This window comes from Ambystoma mexicanum, chromosome 2p (assembly GCF_040938575.1).
Source record: "Ambystoma mexicanum isolate Mex_15411 chromosome 2p, UKY_AmexF1_1, whole genome shotgun sequence".
Taxonomy (NCBI): Eukaryota; Metazoa; Chordata; class Amphibia; order Caudata; family Ambystomatidae; genus Ambystoma; species Ambystoma mexicanum.
Genome location: NC_090923.1, coordinates 1,149,133,710 through 1,149,153,282, shown reverse-complemented (window position 1 = coordinate 1,149,153,282; position 19,573 = coordinate 1,149,133,710). Strand labels below are relative to the sequence as shown.

Genomic DNA, 19,573 nt, shown 5'->3' with positions numbered 1-19,573 from the left:
TCCTAAATTCCTTTAAGGAGAGCGGCAATGTAACCCCAAAAATGAATGAGGCGAAGGTGCTAGTCTTCCACAAAGCTGGGAAAGACCAGACATTCCCCTGCATCGAACCGGCCGATATCCCTCATATATTTAGACGCAAAGATATACACAAAGGTCCTGGCAGCAAGATTATCTCCACTACTCCCCAGTCTGATAAACCCTGATCAATCTGGCTTCCTCCTGGGTAGACAAACACACGACAATATTAGGCGACTCACACACCTAGTGGAAAAAACGGGGTTCACACACACACATCCGCGATCTTACTATCGGTGGATGCGGAGAAAGCATTCGACCGGGTGGAATGGTCAATGCTATTTAAGATCTTGAACCGTATGGGTTTTGGGGAACAATTTATAGCAATGATTACAGCCAACTATAACACTCCAACAAGCAGAATAGCCATCAATGGCGATGTCACCGGAAAGGTAGCTATCTCAAGGGGAACAAAACAGGGATGCCCACTCTCTCCGCTATTGTATGCGATTTTCTTAGAACCTCTCCTATTGAAGATAAGAGAGTCCAACCACATTAAGGGGATTGAAATGGTGAGAATGCAACACAAGGCGATTGCCTACGCGGACAACATGTTAATAGCCCTTCAAGGCCCGGGGAGGACACTGGCGGCAGTGGTTAGGAGTTAGAAATTTACGGGGCTATCACTGGACTTAAAATAAATAGGAGAAAATCAGAAATTCTGATACTGGTGGGAGATCAGAAAGCATTAGAAAGGGAGGCAACAGCACTCAACCTGAAGATAGCAGAAGATGGGATTAGGTACCTGGGAATAAGGCTGACACAAAAGTTAGGACAGTTATATGAAAAGAACTACCCCCAGCTACTAACACACATAAGCAGAGACCTGGAAAGGCGGAACCCATTGATGATATCCTGGTGGGGCAGAATACAATCAGTAAAGATGACCATTCTTCCAAGGATACTGCACTATTTTCAGGCGCTCCCTGTAGGGGTACCTAGATCATTCTTCAAAGCACTGTCCAAGGGGGTAACATCCTTCATATGGAAAAGAAAGCCCTTTCTTTTAAAAGCTTTTTACACCCATCTGCAGGAACCCACAATTCCCACCAGGAATGGAACGTGGTGCCTTCGAGAAATGGGAGGAGGCGGGATATACAAAAATTGGGGCAATGTTCTAGGACAAAGAAATTAGATCATTCGAGCCTGCAAATCCCTCCTACACCTCAATAAGGGAAATAAATAATATAAATATGAGCAACTCAGACATTGGCTAAGGTCGCCAGAAAAAACAAGGGCAGCCACGGGAAATCTCACACCGTTTGAAACCTACGTTACCTCAAACTCTGGGGCGAAGAAATGGGTCCCGACACTATACTCCTTCATAACCTCCCAGGATGAGGAAATAAAATGGACATATATGATTCAATTGGGGGGGTGAATACCCTGGGGAAGGAACCAACAACACAACAGTGGAGGGACTTGTGGGTACAGATTCCCAAAACGACCTGCTCAGCACAGACAATGGAAAATGGAAATGTGGATCAAAATAGTAACCCACTGGCACTATACCCCAGAAAGGCTGCACATAATGTTCCCCCAAACATCAAAACGGTGCTGGAGAGGGCACAAAGAAGTGGGAACATGGAGACACACGTGGTGGGATTGCAAAGGGATCAAACCATTCTGGGAGGAGGTAAATGTTGAGATGGGGAAAATGTTCCCGGAGGTAGAGCAACTGGGGGAAAGGGTATGGTTATGTGGAATGAAAGACCAAACAGCCAATACTATACTAAGTTTCAATGGAGAAGCTTTGTTGGCCTGCTCATAGCGGCATGGACAACAATTGCCCAATACTGGAAAAAGAAAGACACCCCTAGGACTTACACATGGCTGCAGAAGGTATGGGCCCAAATGGCAATGGAAAAAGTGACTCACACAATCCAAGGCACGGGTGATGCATTTGCAAAAGAATGGGAAACGGTCCAGGACTACTTACAGTCAGACTTTATGGAACAGTGGTGTCCCCATAATATCAAAATAACTGATATATTTAACGGATTGAAGGAACCCTTACAGACTGACGATAATGCCCCAGGGGGAGGGTGTTGGGGGCTGGGGGGTTTGAGGTTGATACTTTTGAATGTATGGTTTGCATTTGAAAATAATAGACAATTAAAAAAATAAAATTCTGTGTATTTCTGTCTAATTGCACGATGACAGCCAGTAGTTGGTGTTGATTGTGGTCTATCTGACATTGTGTGTGGGAAGCTGAATTTGTGGATCTCTTGTATGCTAGTGTTCATATTGTCCTCCTTCACACAGCCCCCCAAAAAAGAGGACTATTATACTCCATAGTACATACCCACATCTAGGACACACTCAAGCAAAAGAGGGAGGAATTTAAAAAACTGGGGATTGGAGATACAATGCAAAAACTAAGATTCCTAAAGCAAGAATTCTATGAAAAAGGTGAGAAGGCTGATAAGATGCTAGCCACTAGACAGAGCTCAAAGGGTGGGAAGATGGGTTGACAAGATTAAGACGCAAGAGGGGAACTATGCCACAACACCAGAGGGAATAGCCAGCCAATTTGCAAACTACTACAAAGAACCGTACACCACATAGGGCTCCGGGAAAGACACAGAAATGCAAGATTACATTGCCATGGCGAACCTAGTACACCTTTCTAATACAGAGCAGGCACTCCTAGAAGCCCCTCTATCCCCCAAAGAAACAAAAGCTGCAATAAAGAGGCTCCCAGCGGAAGGGGCACCAGGGGAAGATGGATATACCATGAGCTTTTACAAACATTTCTCAGATACTCTACCCCCCCACATGGCCAAATTATTCAACCATATACAAGAAACGGGGCAGGCGCCACCATCATTCATAATAGCCCACATATTTATCATCCCCAAAGCAGGAAAAAACTCAAGAGTGCAAGTCATACCGTCCGGTATCACTACTGAAAACGGATGCAAAGATATATACAAGAATATTGGCCTCATGCATGGAGGACATCATGCCCCGCTTGATCCATCCCGATCAGGTGGGATTCAAAAAAGACCGACAAGGGGCAGAAGCCATGCGTAAAACACTAGATATCATGGAACACACATGGGAAAAGGAAGGGAACTTGGCACTACTAAGTCTGGACTCAGAGAAAGCATTTGACCGAGTTGAGTGGGGCTTCCTCATGGGCTTCGAAGATAGATTTATAAAAAGGAATTCAAGCGATCGATAAAAACGCCCAAGGGCAAAGTGGTGGTAAATGGTACACTATCACAAGAGTTCTACCTATCCTGAGGAACCAGGCAGGGGTGTCCCCTCTAACTCCCTCCTATACGCCCTATCAATAGAACCTCTGGGAAACGAATTAAGAAATGAAGACACTTTAGAGGGGATCACAGTGGGAAGCAACAAATACAAGCTGGCAATATTTGCCGATGACATCCTCCCGACCCATCAACCTCAATACCCATAGTCCTCAAAACTCAAAACCATACAAGAATTCGGTAAATGGGCTGGACTGAACGTGAACAAGGCAAAAATCAACATTCTTCCCCTATAACAGGCCAGGTAACCCTGAAACAATGTACTAAAACAGGGGAAGGTGCACCGACAGACCTACAGAAGCTATAATACCTGGGTATCAACATCACAAAGAAAGCGAAGGATCTCTATGAAGCAAACCTCCCCCCACTAATGGCAGACCTAACAGAACTAGACAGATGGGAAAAACTAACAATATCAGGGCTAGGCTGCCTCAACGCAATTAAAATGGTAATTCTCCCAAAAGTCTTATACCAGTACCAGATGCTGCCTTAATATTCCGGGAAAGCACTTCTCCAAACTGAAAGGCAAACTCCTAAAAGTTCCTGTGGCAGGGGAAGAGACACCGAATAGCATACACCACTTTAACGAAGTGCAAGGAGGAAGGCAGACTACTACACATAAACTACCGAGCTTCCCAAATCAGGGCCCTGGTACCCCACCTGAGAGGTCACAAACACAAACAATGGGTAGCAATTGAAAACTGCCTCCTGAGAACTGTCAGGCTTGGGGAACGGCTCTGGACCCCAAAATCCTCATTCCCAGCTAAAGCTCTCAACCACTTTGCACTAGGATCCCTACTACAGCTCTGGTGGGCCAAAAGAGAAATGAAGGGACACACCACATGGCTCTCGCCAATGAGCCATATCTGCCCCCTCCCCCACATTATAAATGAAATCCAGGAGCCACAATGCTTCCAAAAACGGTTTAAAGCAGGCCTTGAGAGAGTAGGGCAAATGGTAAAAGGTGACAAATAAATGTTATACCAAGAAATGGAAACGTGCCTGCAACTAAAACCCCTCTGACCTTTCACAATCCTAGAATTAAGGGGAGTCCTGACGGCTCCCAAATGGAAGGCCAAGTTGCAAAGAGAATTAACCCCCCCCCCCTCGAAAATAATCCTTAGTGAAGCTACCTCCACCAAAGGCCTCACCTCTGCGCTATACAAGACCCTCCTCAGCAACCATCAGAAAAGAGATGAAGCTCTGAAAAAAAGATGGGAGAAAGACCTGGGCCCCAAGATGAACGACAACCTAGGGAAGCAAATGTGCAAATCGGCCCACAAAACGTCCATCTCTGCGCAAAACAAGCTACACGGCTTACAATTGCTACACAGATGGCACTATAACCCTACACGCCTAGCCAACATGTTCAACCAAACTAGCCCCAATGCTGGAAAGAATGTATTACCGCAGCAGACTACTGGCACATGTGGTGGGCCTGCCCAAGAGTCCAAGAATTTTGGAAAGAAGTTCTAGCATGGATTAAAAGGACTGACGGAATAGAAAGGGAGTGAGACCCCCGATTAATCCTATTCGGCCTGGAAGAACAAGAAGATTGATGGGCAAGACTCCCCCACATGCCACACTTCCTACTGCTAGCAGCCAGGGTCTGCATCACCATAATTTGGAAATCTCCAACACTCACAACCGAATCAGATTGGGTGCGAAAAGCCGAGGAAATATACAAGATATCCCAGAGCAGAGAAATGGAATGGCGCCCTTCCTGGACATCTACAAAAAAAAAAGAACAATCCCATCATAAATATATCACCCAACTGAACACTTGTAACCCTATTCATAATTATGGTTAGCATTACTTGTCTCGTTAACCTAAGATAGCTTTTAAATGCAAGAATGTAATGTTGATGGATAACAAAATGCCTAATAAAACAATTTGGAAAAAAATTTAAAAAAAAGGTAAGATTGTGTCGAGTCTATGAACGTCTACTTGTCACACCTAGAAGGGGTTAAATGTTTAAGCAACTAGTCAGACGTGAAAGAAATCACTCACCCTCTCCATTCCCTGCATGTACACCCAACACACTGTTTTACTCACGAGTCAATCAAATGCTAGTGCACATTTTGGAGCCCTCAACCTAGTAGGAAAGTATAAGCCAGAATTTCCCCAGAGTACTTGTAGCTAGCTGAACTGTGGCAGCAAAGGGCCAAGAGGAAAACAGCTCCCTCCTTTTCCTTTTCAGTAAGGCTGCACTGCTCAGGCAGACTGAAAACAAGAGGAACTGGAGGGAAGATACAGTTCTAAGGCCTTGCAGAAAAATTGCTGCCGGGGTCGGAGGGTGTTGGGGGTGGGGGCGTTTCCAGGAATTGGGCGAGGTTTGCAGTTCCCATTATTTCAAAACCAATTCAGAAAGTTGAAGGGCAAACAAGCCCTCCCTCCCCCCTTAAAACAAGCTGGTAGTTTAGTGGTTCAAGATGATTGCATCAGCACAGTTGTTGGCAATTAAATTGCCTACATCCCAAATATGCTGAAATGTTTGGCCTACAGAATTATATGATGTGGGAAACCAGTGAAAATAAATGTGTTGCTATTTGCAGTATAACTCGCCAACTCCTGTACAGAGCCTCACCTGTGAGCACTGCAGCTCTTTCATACCGTCAGTAAACTCCCCACCCTTCATCCGGCGTGGGATCTGCAAGGCTACCATTGCAGCATTTTGCCAAGTTTAGGCAAGAACCATTTTACTGACATATTGTAATTTTGCTTCTCTCCAAATTTTTTATGGAATTTGGTTAAAGCTTTGTTTTAACCCATATCTTGTTAGATTGTATGGCATGTTGGTTCACAATATTTTTAGCAGGGTGAAAAAACTGAAGTTGCAAGCTACCAGCCAGACATCAAAAGTCACTTGCCACCTCAATTCTATACATGCACACAGCACACAATGTCTTACTCGCCAAGAGTCAGTTATCACCAGCCAGTGGCAAGTTCAAATTATGCACCCTATTTGCTCCATTTCACTTAACAAAGATAAACAATTATGTCAGAATTGCGGCCAACAGATCCGCGTAAATGTATATAAAATGGCTTTGTGCCTAGTAAATCAACTACTGATCATGACAACATGGCCGTTCTCTCACTAGATATTGCCTCCTACAATTAAATTCTCATGGTTTGCTATACAACTACTAGATACATAGAGTGCACGCAACGTGGGGAATTTCTGCGGTTAGTTCTAGAAATTGGCTATTCAGAATTTCACTAAATAGACAGAACGTGAAGGCAAATCCACCCATGTTAATTAAGTTGACATTTCTAGGTAGGATGCATGAAACTAGACTACAGTGCACACTGGCTCCTTTGATTTTTGCACTGTCCACAATAGTTTTTTCAATTTAGAATGATTATAGCATCATCAAGCAACACAATTAAAATCAGTAGCAGTCGTGTATATAGTTTTCAAAAGCAACTCTTGCCGGACACTGCAAAATAATTTGGTAAGATTGCTGGCTACAAGTAAAACGTGAATAATAGTCAGGTAGTAGCAATCAGTTGTACCCCTCTTTAAATCTCATCCAAATTTAAAAAACACAAGCCAAATATTTTATACCCTAAATGAACCATAGTTATAAACAGAAGCAGATCTTGAAATGCTAGTAAGCTTACAGTAGCACATAGTTAGCCTCCCTAAGCACTGTATCTGCTTCAAGAGCGTAGAGTCCTCCTACATTTTATTTGTGATTGAATAAAATCCAGGTACTGCTACAGACTTCCTAAGAGTAGGTCAGTAACTGCACCAGACTTTAGACAGCATTATTTGGCAACCAACCGGAGGGAGGCAGGCAGGTCCAGAAATTGAGGCAATCGGAGCAAAAGGGCAGCGTGAAATCTGAAGATTTAAAAAATCTACTCACGGCCAAGTCAGATGTGCGATCTGTATCGGGACATAGTCGAGTCAGGCAAAAGTAGTAAGGCAGACTATCAATTCACATCCAGCCTGAAGTCATGACAAAATTGGAACCCACTGAGTTCTTAAAATGTGGCACAGTGTGATGTATACTTTTCACAAAGAAAAGGTTCTTAACTTAAAAACAAATTAACTATGTGAATCACTAAAGTAAAGAAAAGTAAAGAAAAAGGAATTCAACTAGGATTGTTTATGAGACAATGCAGTCCCTAAAAGAAAAAAAACAGGTACCCTTGGGTCAACATGTAATACAGCTTGTGTAAAGGTCTTGGATCAGCTCTTTAGAGAAAAACAGCCTTTTAATGAAAAGTTCATCTCATTTGCGTGAGACAAAAATGAAAAATATATATATTTTTTTTAATCCAGTTGAGCAGCCCAAATAAATTCAATTTACTAAATAGACAAACTGTACCACACAATTAATTGTAATATTTTATTACACATGTTCACACAGGAGGCCAGTCTCTAAGCCCAGGACCAGGATTTGTACTTGTATTGCTCTGCATTGTCTTGCTTCCAAGACTTCCCTGAGCTATGCTCCCAGACCAGGAGTATACCAGGTAAACTACACCTGGTATTGCAGACCATGAGAAAGCAAACCAGCACACCAGACCCCAGTAAGGAGAAAATTGTGTCATTGTTATATTATATAGTGTGTTATAGTCATATACATAACTTTTCACACAATATCATACAAAGATAAAATCAATTCAAAAACAAAAATGAGAAGTAAAAGAATACAATAACAACAAAACCCAGTGCCGTGGCAACAATTGAACAACTTACATCATCAAAAAAACAGCTCTGCCACATCCCGCTAGCTTATATGGAGGTCTGACGATTTGGAAACTAATCTAGCTGCAGCAACTTTCCAGACTCTCACAATTTCTAGCACCATAGAAGAGCTACGGCCAGAGACACCTCTTCACCAGATGTTTTCACTACCAATTACCTGCATATGCTCTACATGGTTGTCATAGTGGCGTACATATAAGCCCCATATTGCAGGACATTAGGTTGTCACATGTCTGATTGTTTCAATTGGATTTCCATCTCTACACAATCTGCAAGTGCATTTGTTACGAGGTAGTACCTGCCATGCTCCCTTATTAGCCAAAACCTCTGTAAGACACAAATATTCTTCTCAAAGCAGGGGTTGGAAACTTAAATATGCACTATGGAGGCTTGCTAAAGGGAAAGTACATTCTAGAACATGTGTCAAAGGACTTCAATTTAGCTATATGTTCATAACTGGCAGCCCAATCCCATTTTTCTGCCCATTTCTTGAATGTTTTTAAAGCCATGCATAAACCGGGTTCTCAGGCAGGCTTGCAGCCTACGAGCTGAAAGAGAAAATCATTTATCCCTTTAAATTCGACTAATGCATTACACGTTTTATGTGCTGTGTAACAAGCCTTCCTCAGCACGCAATTTTTATTTGCCACGATTAATCTTTATCAAGATAGGCAGAGACATTAAACCTCATTTCAATCTTATGGCCTCGACGGGCATAGCATTCGTCAACCCCAGAATTTTTCTCCACAGCAGTGCAATTCTTTTCACCCAAGAAGGCAAATCTTTATATGATGTCTCTAGAGCATACAGGATGAAGGCTGCCAATTTCTGTCTATAAATGGAAACAATTTCAATAACATTTTAGCCAGCAGAATGACTCACAAATTGCGCAAGAGCTGTCATTATTGTCAAGTCAAGCCCTTGATACACAAAGCAATATCTCTTCCCCCACTTTTGGGTTTGGATTCTAACTCATATCCCAGATAGCAATAGTTCTCTACTTTCTCTATGAACCCTCTACCTACACTTTATGCATTTCCTGTAAATCTCTGTGTTACCAAAAGCCATACGTTTTCCTCATATTTACCTTTAGCATTTCTTTCCCCATAACTGAGATTGGCCTGTGCGCTTTGACTAATTCCCATAAAAGCACCATCAAAGATGACTAAATCGTTGGCGTACTCTAGCAATCCGATCTCAATACATGTACGATGTTAATCACCTCCAGCACAAACCCAATGTTGGCCACAAAATGGTTAAACCGAAGGTGGGCCAATATACAACCTTGGTCCAAAGAGTTCTCCCATTCCGTTCAACCCGATTTATGCAACATTATCATGGTACAAACCTACAATAGATTGCTAGGCATCCCTAATTTTTCCAATTTCGCCACAGTTTTGATTTGCCATATCAAAGGTGGCTGAACATAAATCAACAAATAAAACATACAAAGGGGAGTCATCCTTAATTTTTGTTTGCCAAATTAATGAGTTACCCCTCAGAATATTCATAATGGCAGGTCATTATCTGGTTACTTTCAACCCAGAGATTTATCTCTGGTAATACACAAGTTGAGAACATTTTACTGGGACCACCCAGAAAGGACAGTAACCTATAATTCGCCTGATCTTCTCGTCTACCCTTCTTGAATACAGGAATAAAGCGAGACATTTGCCAAGAATCGGGCACCTCCCCCCTGGAAACTATTTTTTCAAATAATGTAAACAGGATCTGCAACCAAGTGTGTAATTAGATGATGCCTCTAGAGGTGGCAAGGAACAGCTGTAAATTGCCTAAAAGAATTGCAGGACTACTTTGGAAGGGAAAAGGCGGCCCTCTGCCTCTTTAATCTACATGTTTCAGATCTTGGGGTATATTTGCAATCTGCCTCATTCGTCCCCCCCAGTTATTTCTAATGAAAAGTGCTTTTGGCTAAGTTAGGCGGACAACGTCCTACTTAAGGATAACACCTAGATAGGTCTACAGCACCTCTTATCTATATTTCTTGCTTATACAACAGAAAATATGTTGAAAGGCAAACTCTCTGAAGACTAATGTTTTATGTTTTAATGGACAGCTAACTCAGCCTGCTAAGTTTAAATGGGGATTTGGTGCGAAATCACTCGCAGTCTGAAGTATTTGGGTTATACTTTGACTGGGCCTACCTAGAGGGTCGTTTTAGAAACCACTTTCAGGGAGAAAGCTACACAACTAGCCAGCCAAATGCTATATATCGGCAAGAAATACTGCTGTTTTACATTAATTCCTCTGATTTCATATTACAATATGAAGATAATTCCAGCCATTTTAAACGGCTTGGAGTTGAGCTCATTTTCGGATAGAATTTAGTTGTTTAGCGGGTATGACATGGCGGAAAGCAAAGTGCCTGCCAAATTGCATCCCGGCAGTCATAATACGGTATGAGATAGGCTTAACTTCCATGTCCTGTACGGTTTCATGGAAAATGTTATCACTTTACAGAAACTCTAAAACAGTCATGTGCTTCGGAAGCAAATAGGGGGCTAAAGTGAAGGATGGCCAACTTCAAAAGAAGGTGCATTAGTGCCCTAGAGCAAAGAGATATCCCTCAGAAGGCGCTAATTGACAACTCCAGATACGTATCGGATATAAATATATGTGAGCTAAATAACTCCTAAAAAAGAAGCTAAAAATTGGGAAAGGTGGTTCCCTCTCTGGTTATATTGTTCAGTGTCCAGATGGCAGGGCCCCGAGAACTTTTCTAAAATACAACTGAATCTTATTCATACCCATGAAATTGTAGAGGCCCAAGTGTAGATTTTGCCATCAGGCCACTCAATCTCTTAAACATGTTATGGTTTTTGTCCTTGTCACCAGGAAAAATAAAGGTGAATAATCATGTGTACGATGTTTCATTTTTAAATACCATTTTTTTGGGGTGGCGAATCTTATGGGGCAAACCAACATCTTAATTAAGGTACCAGAATTTCTCAGGTTTTTAAATTTGGATGACATATTGACGTATTTAATGTATGTTAGCAACTTATGAATTGTGATACCTTGATTAATACATCGATTAATATTACTTTTTTAGTTATTGATACTTGTAAACTGCATTCTGATGTGGGTCTAGGGTTTGTAATAAAATTAAAACATCTTTGGGGTTCATATTGCTTTGGGGCATCAGTCCCACATTGTATTAGCAGTAAAGGCATTGTGAAACAACGGCCGAACAACATTATCATGGCTCAGTTTCCATAAAGAAACAATAAGCCTAAACATTGTAACAGAGCTCACGATGCAATTATTAAAAACATGTGGGAGTTTTGAACACACCGCTACTGCACATTTATGGCGAGGAAAACGTTTAGCGAATCATGGACATCTTTAAAAGCATGCTTAAAACGCACGTTGCTGAAAGTCACGAGAAGGAGTTAAAAAAAAAAGTGCCCTGTGCCCAGTCTGTTTACAGAGGATACACCAGGAGAATACTGGTTTCAGTTATACAGGGAGTCTTAAGGTTGAGGATACTTCCATCCTGTGCTATGGTGTGTCCTTAAGGGAGCCAACAAGGGCAGACTGGTAAACTGGACATAACCTGTGTAGCCGCATGTAAATGGATATGGCCATTTCATTATAAAGTACAGACAACAGTGAAAAGAAAACCACTGAAATTGTACCACATCAAGGGAGCACAACCATATTTTGACTGGGCAGAAATGATAATTTGTTGGTGCAAGTGTACAATTAAAGATATATATCAGAGGATGCTCACTGGCCAGGCTCTGGCCTCAGGGATGCTGGAACTAAAGGCAATACGACCATTGCATTTTGTAGTCCATCTCTCTAGGTTTAATAATCAAACTTTGTTGGTTCACTTACGTTTGGATTAATAACAGAAGACTTGTTAACTTGTTGATCGAAAGTTGCCTTGAATGTAAAGAAATGTTAGACCTACAGGCCATACAAAGTCAAAGCGTTACAATATTTAAACACATTAGCCTTTTCATCAACATTGTAAGCAAAGGCATTTCTAGAGAGGTTTCCAAGAGGCAGCTCATGGGATAGCTGTTGCCCAGATAAAGGTGGTTTTGCTCCCAATTCTGAATGAGGTTTCAAGATCATCAACAGACCATAGTAAACACCGTAGAAGCCCAAAAGGTGGGGGTGCAAACTAAATGAGTCCTGTTGAAAATGTGAGGAATAAAGTTCTTTCACAAATCTGGCCATGCAAGAACTCAAAAGTAAAGTGAAAGGAGATAAAACACCACCATACAAAATCGATGCACATTAGTGGACTGCAGGGTTTGAATGTACGACTTTCTCTGATTAGATGCTGAAGTGAACTATCGCCCCAGCATATCCCCAACTCGGATGCAACTAGCACAGCTTCCATCTGTCTCAGCAACTGCCACATCAATGGTCACAAGACTCAGATAAGCCTAAGCAATTCTTACCATAATTCAAGCACAGCCTCAAATATCCCACCTCCTATTAGAATACCATGGATTTCATCTCAGAACCTCCATAAAACCGTACAGCAAACACCTGCCACATTAATTGTGTAGCCTCAATAATGCAGATTCCCCAACAGGGGGCTTTGCCAATATACGTGTCTCGTCCCCAGGTTAATAACTCGTTGCACAGACTCCTAAATACATAAATCAAACACCGTCCAGAGGCTATTGCGTAGGTGAGCAAAACCTAGAACTGGCAGTGATGTACCGACTATCAAAGAGTACCAGATGTTTAAATGTTACCATCTAAAAATGGTTCAAAGATCAAAGGGTGGATCTAATGAAAAGATCTGAATACCACAATTCTTATCACTCATGGAGACAAACTAATTTAAACAAATGACTAAAAAACAGTATCTCAGGCATATCCCCATAGCTATATTCACACAGTGAGATAAACAACTGCACTTAAAAACAAAACCATTCATATTGCAAGGGCATCCAATGCATTTGTGAAGCGCCTTCCCACTACCCATCAAATCAGTAACAAATCACCACCTATTTTACAGGCAAATTAGCCCACAAGCGAGCAAGCACAAGCCATCCTGCCAGATATGGTGCACCACCTTAAAGGGTAATGCCAAAATAGGTTGTGCATTTTGATGGGTATGGATGGCTCGTTAAAAGGAGATTGAATAATGTATGAGGATAAAAGTTGGAAAACATAGGATATGCATGCTCACTTATTTGGTAAGAACAATAGTAGGAAGATAACTTGGAATAAGCCACTAGCATTACCCAGCACATCTCTCTCGCACTGCATAGCCACATTACATCCCCATTGCAAACACAACCTCCGTTCCAGCACACTAAGTTCCATGCTACTTCCACAGACTGTCAAAGCAGATCTTGGATCTCAAGTTGCTATGGTTGCCGTAAGTCCAGCATGTCCCGCTTTCCTTGTTGCCCGCATGGCTTCTACCTCAGTCAACCACATATTGCATTTTAGTAGCCTGGCCCTCAATCCAGCCCTGGGTTCATATTCAGAGCATCGTTCCCATGCAATGTGGTTTTGACACCAAAACATTCTTCATGTGCTACAAGCATGTATTCCTTGAAACAGGTCTTGCAAAACCCTCTGCTAAAACAAATCCAGTGTTGCTATCATGGCTTCAGTCCCGACAAATCCAATCCAGGTTAGGATCAGAACTTCAGTCGCAAAATAACCCACTTCCCTCAACTTTGCCTCAGCATACTCCAAGCCAGGTTTCTAATTATGCAGTAAGAACAGCAAATTCCCTATTCACCCAGTGCCCCCACTAAACGCCTGAACTGTGCAGAACATGCCACATCACTATTACCGTTGTAGAGAAGCAGGTGGATGCCTTCCCCCTGATCTTCACCCCCATAGCACCATCCCAGTGGCATGACAGACTAACAGACAACTGGAATCCATGCATAAATCCTTGCAATATTCCTGTATCTCTGAGTAGATGATAGACGATATGCACTCAGGCAACCATTTAGAGTGTACCCACAAGCTGATATAATGGGGGAAAGCTACCAGGGATGATAGCCTTTGTCGAAATGTAGTCATGAACAGAATGGATGTACGTTAAGACAAAATCTGACGACGGCAAAAGAATGTCAAAGAAGATATAAGAACCTATACTGAAATTATATGGAAATACTTATGGATGAAGATGTAACTGGAGCACTAAAATGCATGTATCAAATGATACAGTAATCATGAACACAAAGAATAATAAGTGACTCACTGGTCAATAATTGTAAATGCACCACAACGCAAGGTAGAAAGAACACATAGAAGCTTGCTTGTAAGAGGTATATATATCTCCAATGTTTAGGACGACCATTAGAATAAGATGGACGATGGTTCATGTCAATCAACCCAGCTACCTCAAAACACAAACTCAGGATCCTGAAGTGAAGACGATGAAGAGGCTGTTTTTCCCCTAACAAAATAAAGGAGTACATTGGCCTGAGAACAAGGATGCTATTTTCAAGAGATGAAGACAAGGTATGAAGGGAGTCCAATGAGCAGACCATGCGCGAAGGAAATTTTTCAAGATAAGGAGGAACAAAAACATTTACAGTTTACAGATGCCAATTATTGGAAAATTAAAAGTGTATAAAGTTTCTATAGGATAGAGTAAGAAAGTCTCTAAAGGCCAAGAGGAGCAACTGCACCCAGTATAATTGAATCAAATAGTGTTAAATACATTGTCGAAATATTCGAAGAGATGTTGACTAGCAAGTCGCGCTGTCTCCCAAAACTAAATCATGATAAACAATTTCCATCAATTCCTCATAAACAGTCTATGAATGAATATATAAGTGTAATTTATTGACTCCTCCAAACAGCCGACATGTGTTTCGACAAATGCGTCGTTATCAAGGCCTGTTTCTTTAGTCTCTTTGTCGATCACAATCAGTCAAGTTATACATAAATTAAATCTTCCATAAGGTATTCTTGCCTATTGTTTCTGCTATTGTTATATAGGTTTTTTTCTCTGGCACTTTGAATAGCCAAGTAAGCGAGATCCTCAAGGTGGGTTATACCATTGCAGAGTTGTGTGCAGTTCCTTGTCGGATTTAACCCACGACAAGGAACTGCACACAACTCTGCAATGGTATTGCAAAATATTGAAATGGCCGACACTGGTGCTACTGGAATGATGCCCTGAAGTAGCCTACAAGCCGGAAGGAGTGCTATACTATGACCATCCCTGGAAGGCCAGGCAGAAGAATCAAGGGCTACACTGGAAAGGGGGCACCAGACAAACGGAAAAAATATGTGGTCGAGGACTGACCTGTATGTCCGCAGAGAGCACAATAGCACAATTTTAACACAGCCCCGAGAAAGCTCACAGCCAAGATGGTTAAGGGTCAACAAAAGATGGAAAAATATACAGAAACAAAAGACAAATTGCAAAAATTAATCAGGACCGGACCATGGAGGAAGGGGCGCGGGAGGGGCCGGAGGAGAAGTGACCCTGGACCCATTAATGGATGGGATACAAGTGACCAGAGCCTCCCTTGAAGGAAGCATTCCGGAGGTGGATGTCTCCCTGGTGAGAGCTGATCTTTGCAAGGTGTTCAAACTGGTCACGGAAGTAGAACAGAGGGTCAGTACAGTGGAAGAAGACATCCAGATCCTCAAAAATCAAGTGGCAGGCCTGGTGGGACTGACCAGAACCTTGGAGACAAGAGCCGTGGATACAGAGGGCCGCTCTAGACGGTGCAATATTCGACAGGTGCCGGAGAGAGAAGGCGGCCCCAGTACGGAACTATTTGTGGAAAACCTAATCCTGAAAGTGCTGGGGGATCTAAGGATTGTCTAAATTTTTCACAGTGGAGAGGGCACACAGGGTGCAGGGTAGACGCCCACCACCAGGCGCCCCACCGAGTGTAATGGTGGCCAAAATTATGAACTTCTGGGATCGGGACACAATACTACAAGAAGCCCGCAAGATAGGCTTCTACGAAACTGGGAATACAAAACGGTGCAGGTTTGCTTTGGTCCTGGTGTATTGGTTTGCAGAGTGGCCCGTCTAAACTAAATCTTGACAAATAAATCTTAAACTGTATATGGTGGATCAGCCTTCTCACACATCTCAACAAAACTGCTTCCCAAGGAAATACGCAAAATAGAGGAACAGCTGACCAAATCACTAAAAATCTGGCTCTTTGACTTGCTAGCCTAAAAACCACACTGTGGCTTAAGAGACGCGCACAACGTCAATACAGTAAGGTACAAACACGAATCATAGGGTCCCAATTTGGGACTCCCAAAGCCAAGACAAACAAGCTGGGTAGGCCCAGCGGAAAAAAACATAATATCACTCACTAAACACTGCACAATAAATGTCAGTCTAAATATCTAACAATCCACACAACACAGGCATAAGGATCTACCCTGCCAACCATTACCCATACTAAAAAAAAAACTGCAAACATCACAAATCAACCAAATCCAACACCCACAACTACAAGAACAACTCTAAAATCATACAGCAAAATGCACACCTCCTCCAAGAACTCACACAAACACAACACGCTCAACTCCAACACCACGCAACAGCCACAAAACAACCTATACAGACTTGCACACCTGAAAGCCCTGAAGCAAACCCAACACACAGTTACCATTTTCCCTCAAACCGAAGCTACCAACAGAACAGCAAAAGCACTCTTCTGCTCTCCTCCCTCTCCTACCAATAGCAAACCCACCCAGACCCCTTTCTTTTCAGATCTGCCAGTGCGCCCAGAAACCATGAAAATGGCAGAAGTGCACATTTTAAATCGCATTAACATAACATGTCCTTTCCACCGCAGACCACAGACAAAAAAAGCCACTATCCAGAGAAGTCTCAGCTCTATAAGAGCGCTACGGTGGTGATGTGCATGGTAGGAAAACGGTTTCACATCAAATCTGAACATTCATGCTTCTAGAGCAGCTGCAAAGATGGCCTACGTCACACCTATCCCTAGTATGGTCTCCATAAAAACAAACATCACCTCCCGTGTTACTAGCATGGCGGCCTGTGTCAACATTCTACTCTCCATATTACTAGCATGGCCATTTTCCCCATGCTCTAGGACTTTAAAGGGGTTCCCAAGAATCACCTTCATACCTGCGAGGGAAGACCCACCCCTTCCCTCCATCCCACAACCCCGGCCTCACTTATGCAAGTTCTTATATAATGCATATTACAGACAATATCTGCTCAAATTGTCCCCTTTTCATGCTCCCACCTACACCAGCCCGCTCATGTTATACTGTATTACGAATGCTCATCCTGAAATGTAAATGCTTTGCTGCTCACATAACCACTGAAGTACCATGTTGGCATGGCATACATTAAAGGATGAATTGAAAGTACTACATAGCACAACACGTGCTGCAATGCTATGAAAAGTGGCAGTATGCACTATATAAATGCAAGATAGCATAACCTTTGTCAAATAGGGTGGCATCTACCCAAACACGTCCATCTCCGATGTTAATGATGGAGTATCTACCCAAACACGTCTACTTTATATAACAATCGGGGCCTCAGCACAGCCTACTTCTCACGTTACTAAAATGGTCGTATGAGCCCATTCGACCTATTTTAAAGGTGCTGCCTCCTTAAACCCTTCACATCAGCATTGCTTTAGCCCTTGAACTCCTAGTGTGACTTGCAATGTAACACCCATTTGGCCGTTCTACCTCCTTCTCGAAGCCCTTCTTCCTTTACCGAACTGGATACCTCAAACATAAATCAAATTTCCCTGTCCATGGTTTGGACTTCAACACAGCCCATCTACCAGGAATCGTTATTGCTGTCATCTAGTGAACTACTGTTTACATCCTAGAAGGGCACGATTGGCTTGACCTACACTACTACCAAAAACTACATTTCCTTCCCCAGGCCAACTGGTACCATACAAAGGTTGCTCTGCGACATTAACCGTGTTTTGGAATGTGTATAAAAGGAACACACCACATTTCAACAAAATGGATCACACACAAAGAAACATTTCTAGTTTGATTGTTGCTGCACTGTGTACTCCTACAATCTCAATGGGGAACACCTACTAACTGGGAGATATTCCAGCGTCTTATAACCACATCACAAAACCTGCCTTCGAGTGACCGCATTGTAGGCCAGCAAATGTTTTCGCACAAATGAAATGGTGGAAACACCGGCCTGCTCTAACAGACCGGAAGTGGCAAACCAAGGACAGGTTTATGTTACCAAAACAAGCGGTCAGACCGGTTATAAGACTTGTAGCGAGACCGAGCCTCAATGTTATGAGAAAGGTAAAGGATGTGTGTGATATTTTGATTGTATCTGCGATTTATACCGTGTTTGAACATATACGTGCCAAGCCCTTGTAATAGTAACCCGTATGTACACGACAACGGATACCATACTGGATGGTGCGACCCCTTGAGCACATGATGGCTTTAAGGTTTATTTCTTTATTTCTGCAACACAAGCAGCAGCAAAACTCAAATCAACATCCTCTAGGATTGGGAGTTTCCAAAACATGAAGCAGACGGTTCACATCCCAGGGGCGACATCCCTTGCCCAAGAACGCTGCCAGTAGAACCCATACTAACCACGGGAGGTCGGATTTTGCAGATTCCTGACTTCTCGGCGATAGGCCGGATCTTGGCGATGTAGCCTAAGGGGTCGGTAAATTCCTCCCAGGTGGGTTCAAAAACCGGGCACTCCGGAGGGGGCAAAAAGTCTTCCAGCTCCATGACACCCTTGAGTGTACCACACTGCACGATACATGCAGCAAGAGTCAAAACCAGAGGGCAAGGGGCAAATCCAACGCCATCTAGAACCCCCTCTACAAAGCCCCATACAGAAGCAAACGTCACGTCCGTAAGGCCGTCATGGTAGCGACTGGTTCACATTAGAGGAACGGCCTTAGCAACGTAATGCTATCCCCAACACGTGACGCGCTCATTACGTTCCGTGCAACTTACACGACTACAGTGTGATGTTTATGTCATGAGCATGGTAAGTGTGGATGCGCCGCCGAGTGGGAAGGTAGGAGTTGAAATTAGTTTTGAGCATACGAAAAGGCTCGGCCATTGCTTCTAGATATGCAGGGACACGCGCAGCTAGTCCTGAGTGCAGACCCCACGAAAGAAAGGAGTCCTAAAACTTCTTCTCTTGGAGGACTATGTGACCTTTGCGCCAAAACATGTATGCCACTGGACACCGATGGCATGATAAGTGCGCTGTTGCTACAGCACGTCAGGCACCGGAGCGTTACCAGTGTACAGCCTCTCGACTCCCCTTGTGATCCCCCCATTTCCCCATTTTTTTCTTAAAAAAAAGATTTCTCTTTCCTGAACAGGACAGCATGGAACACAGAAATGCAAAGGGGGGCAGAACGTATCATTGTGGCAAGCTTTGGTTTTGCATTAGGTCTATTTCAAAGGTCCCACAAAATCCCAGATGTCTGCCTAAGCACCGAAGAGAACACATTGAATTAAAAAAGCCCTGTAAAACATTGTTTTAGTAGAACTTCCAAT

At 42.8% G+C, this 19,573-nt stretch overlaps 1 protein-coding gene across 4 annotated transcripts in view; it reads right to left on the bottom strand.

Annotated features, from left to right (window-relative positions):
• KDM5C (lysine demethylase 5C) overlaps positions 1-18,941 on the bottom strand; it is a 1,076,337-nt gene extending 1,057,396 nt beyond the window's left edge. For all 4 annotated transcript variants that reach the window (XM_069645250.1, XM_069645251.1, XM_069645253.1 and 1 more), the window contains exon 1: positions 18,644-18,941. In XM_069645250.1, coding sequence (XP_069501351.1) covers positions 18,644-18,787 — 144 coding nt within the window. In that variant the 5' untranslated portion in view covers positions 18,788-18,941. The remainder of the gene's footprint in view (positions 1-18,643) is intronic.
• Between the last annotated feature and the right edge of the window lie 632 nt (positions 18,942-19,573).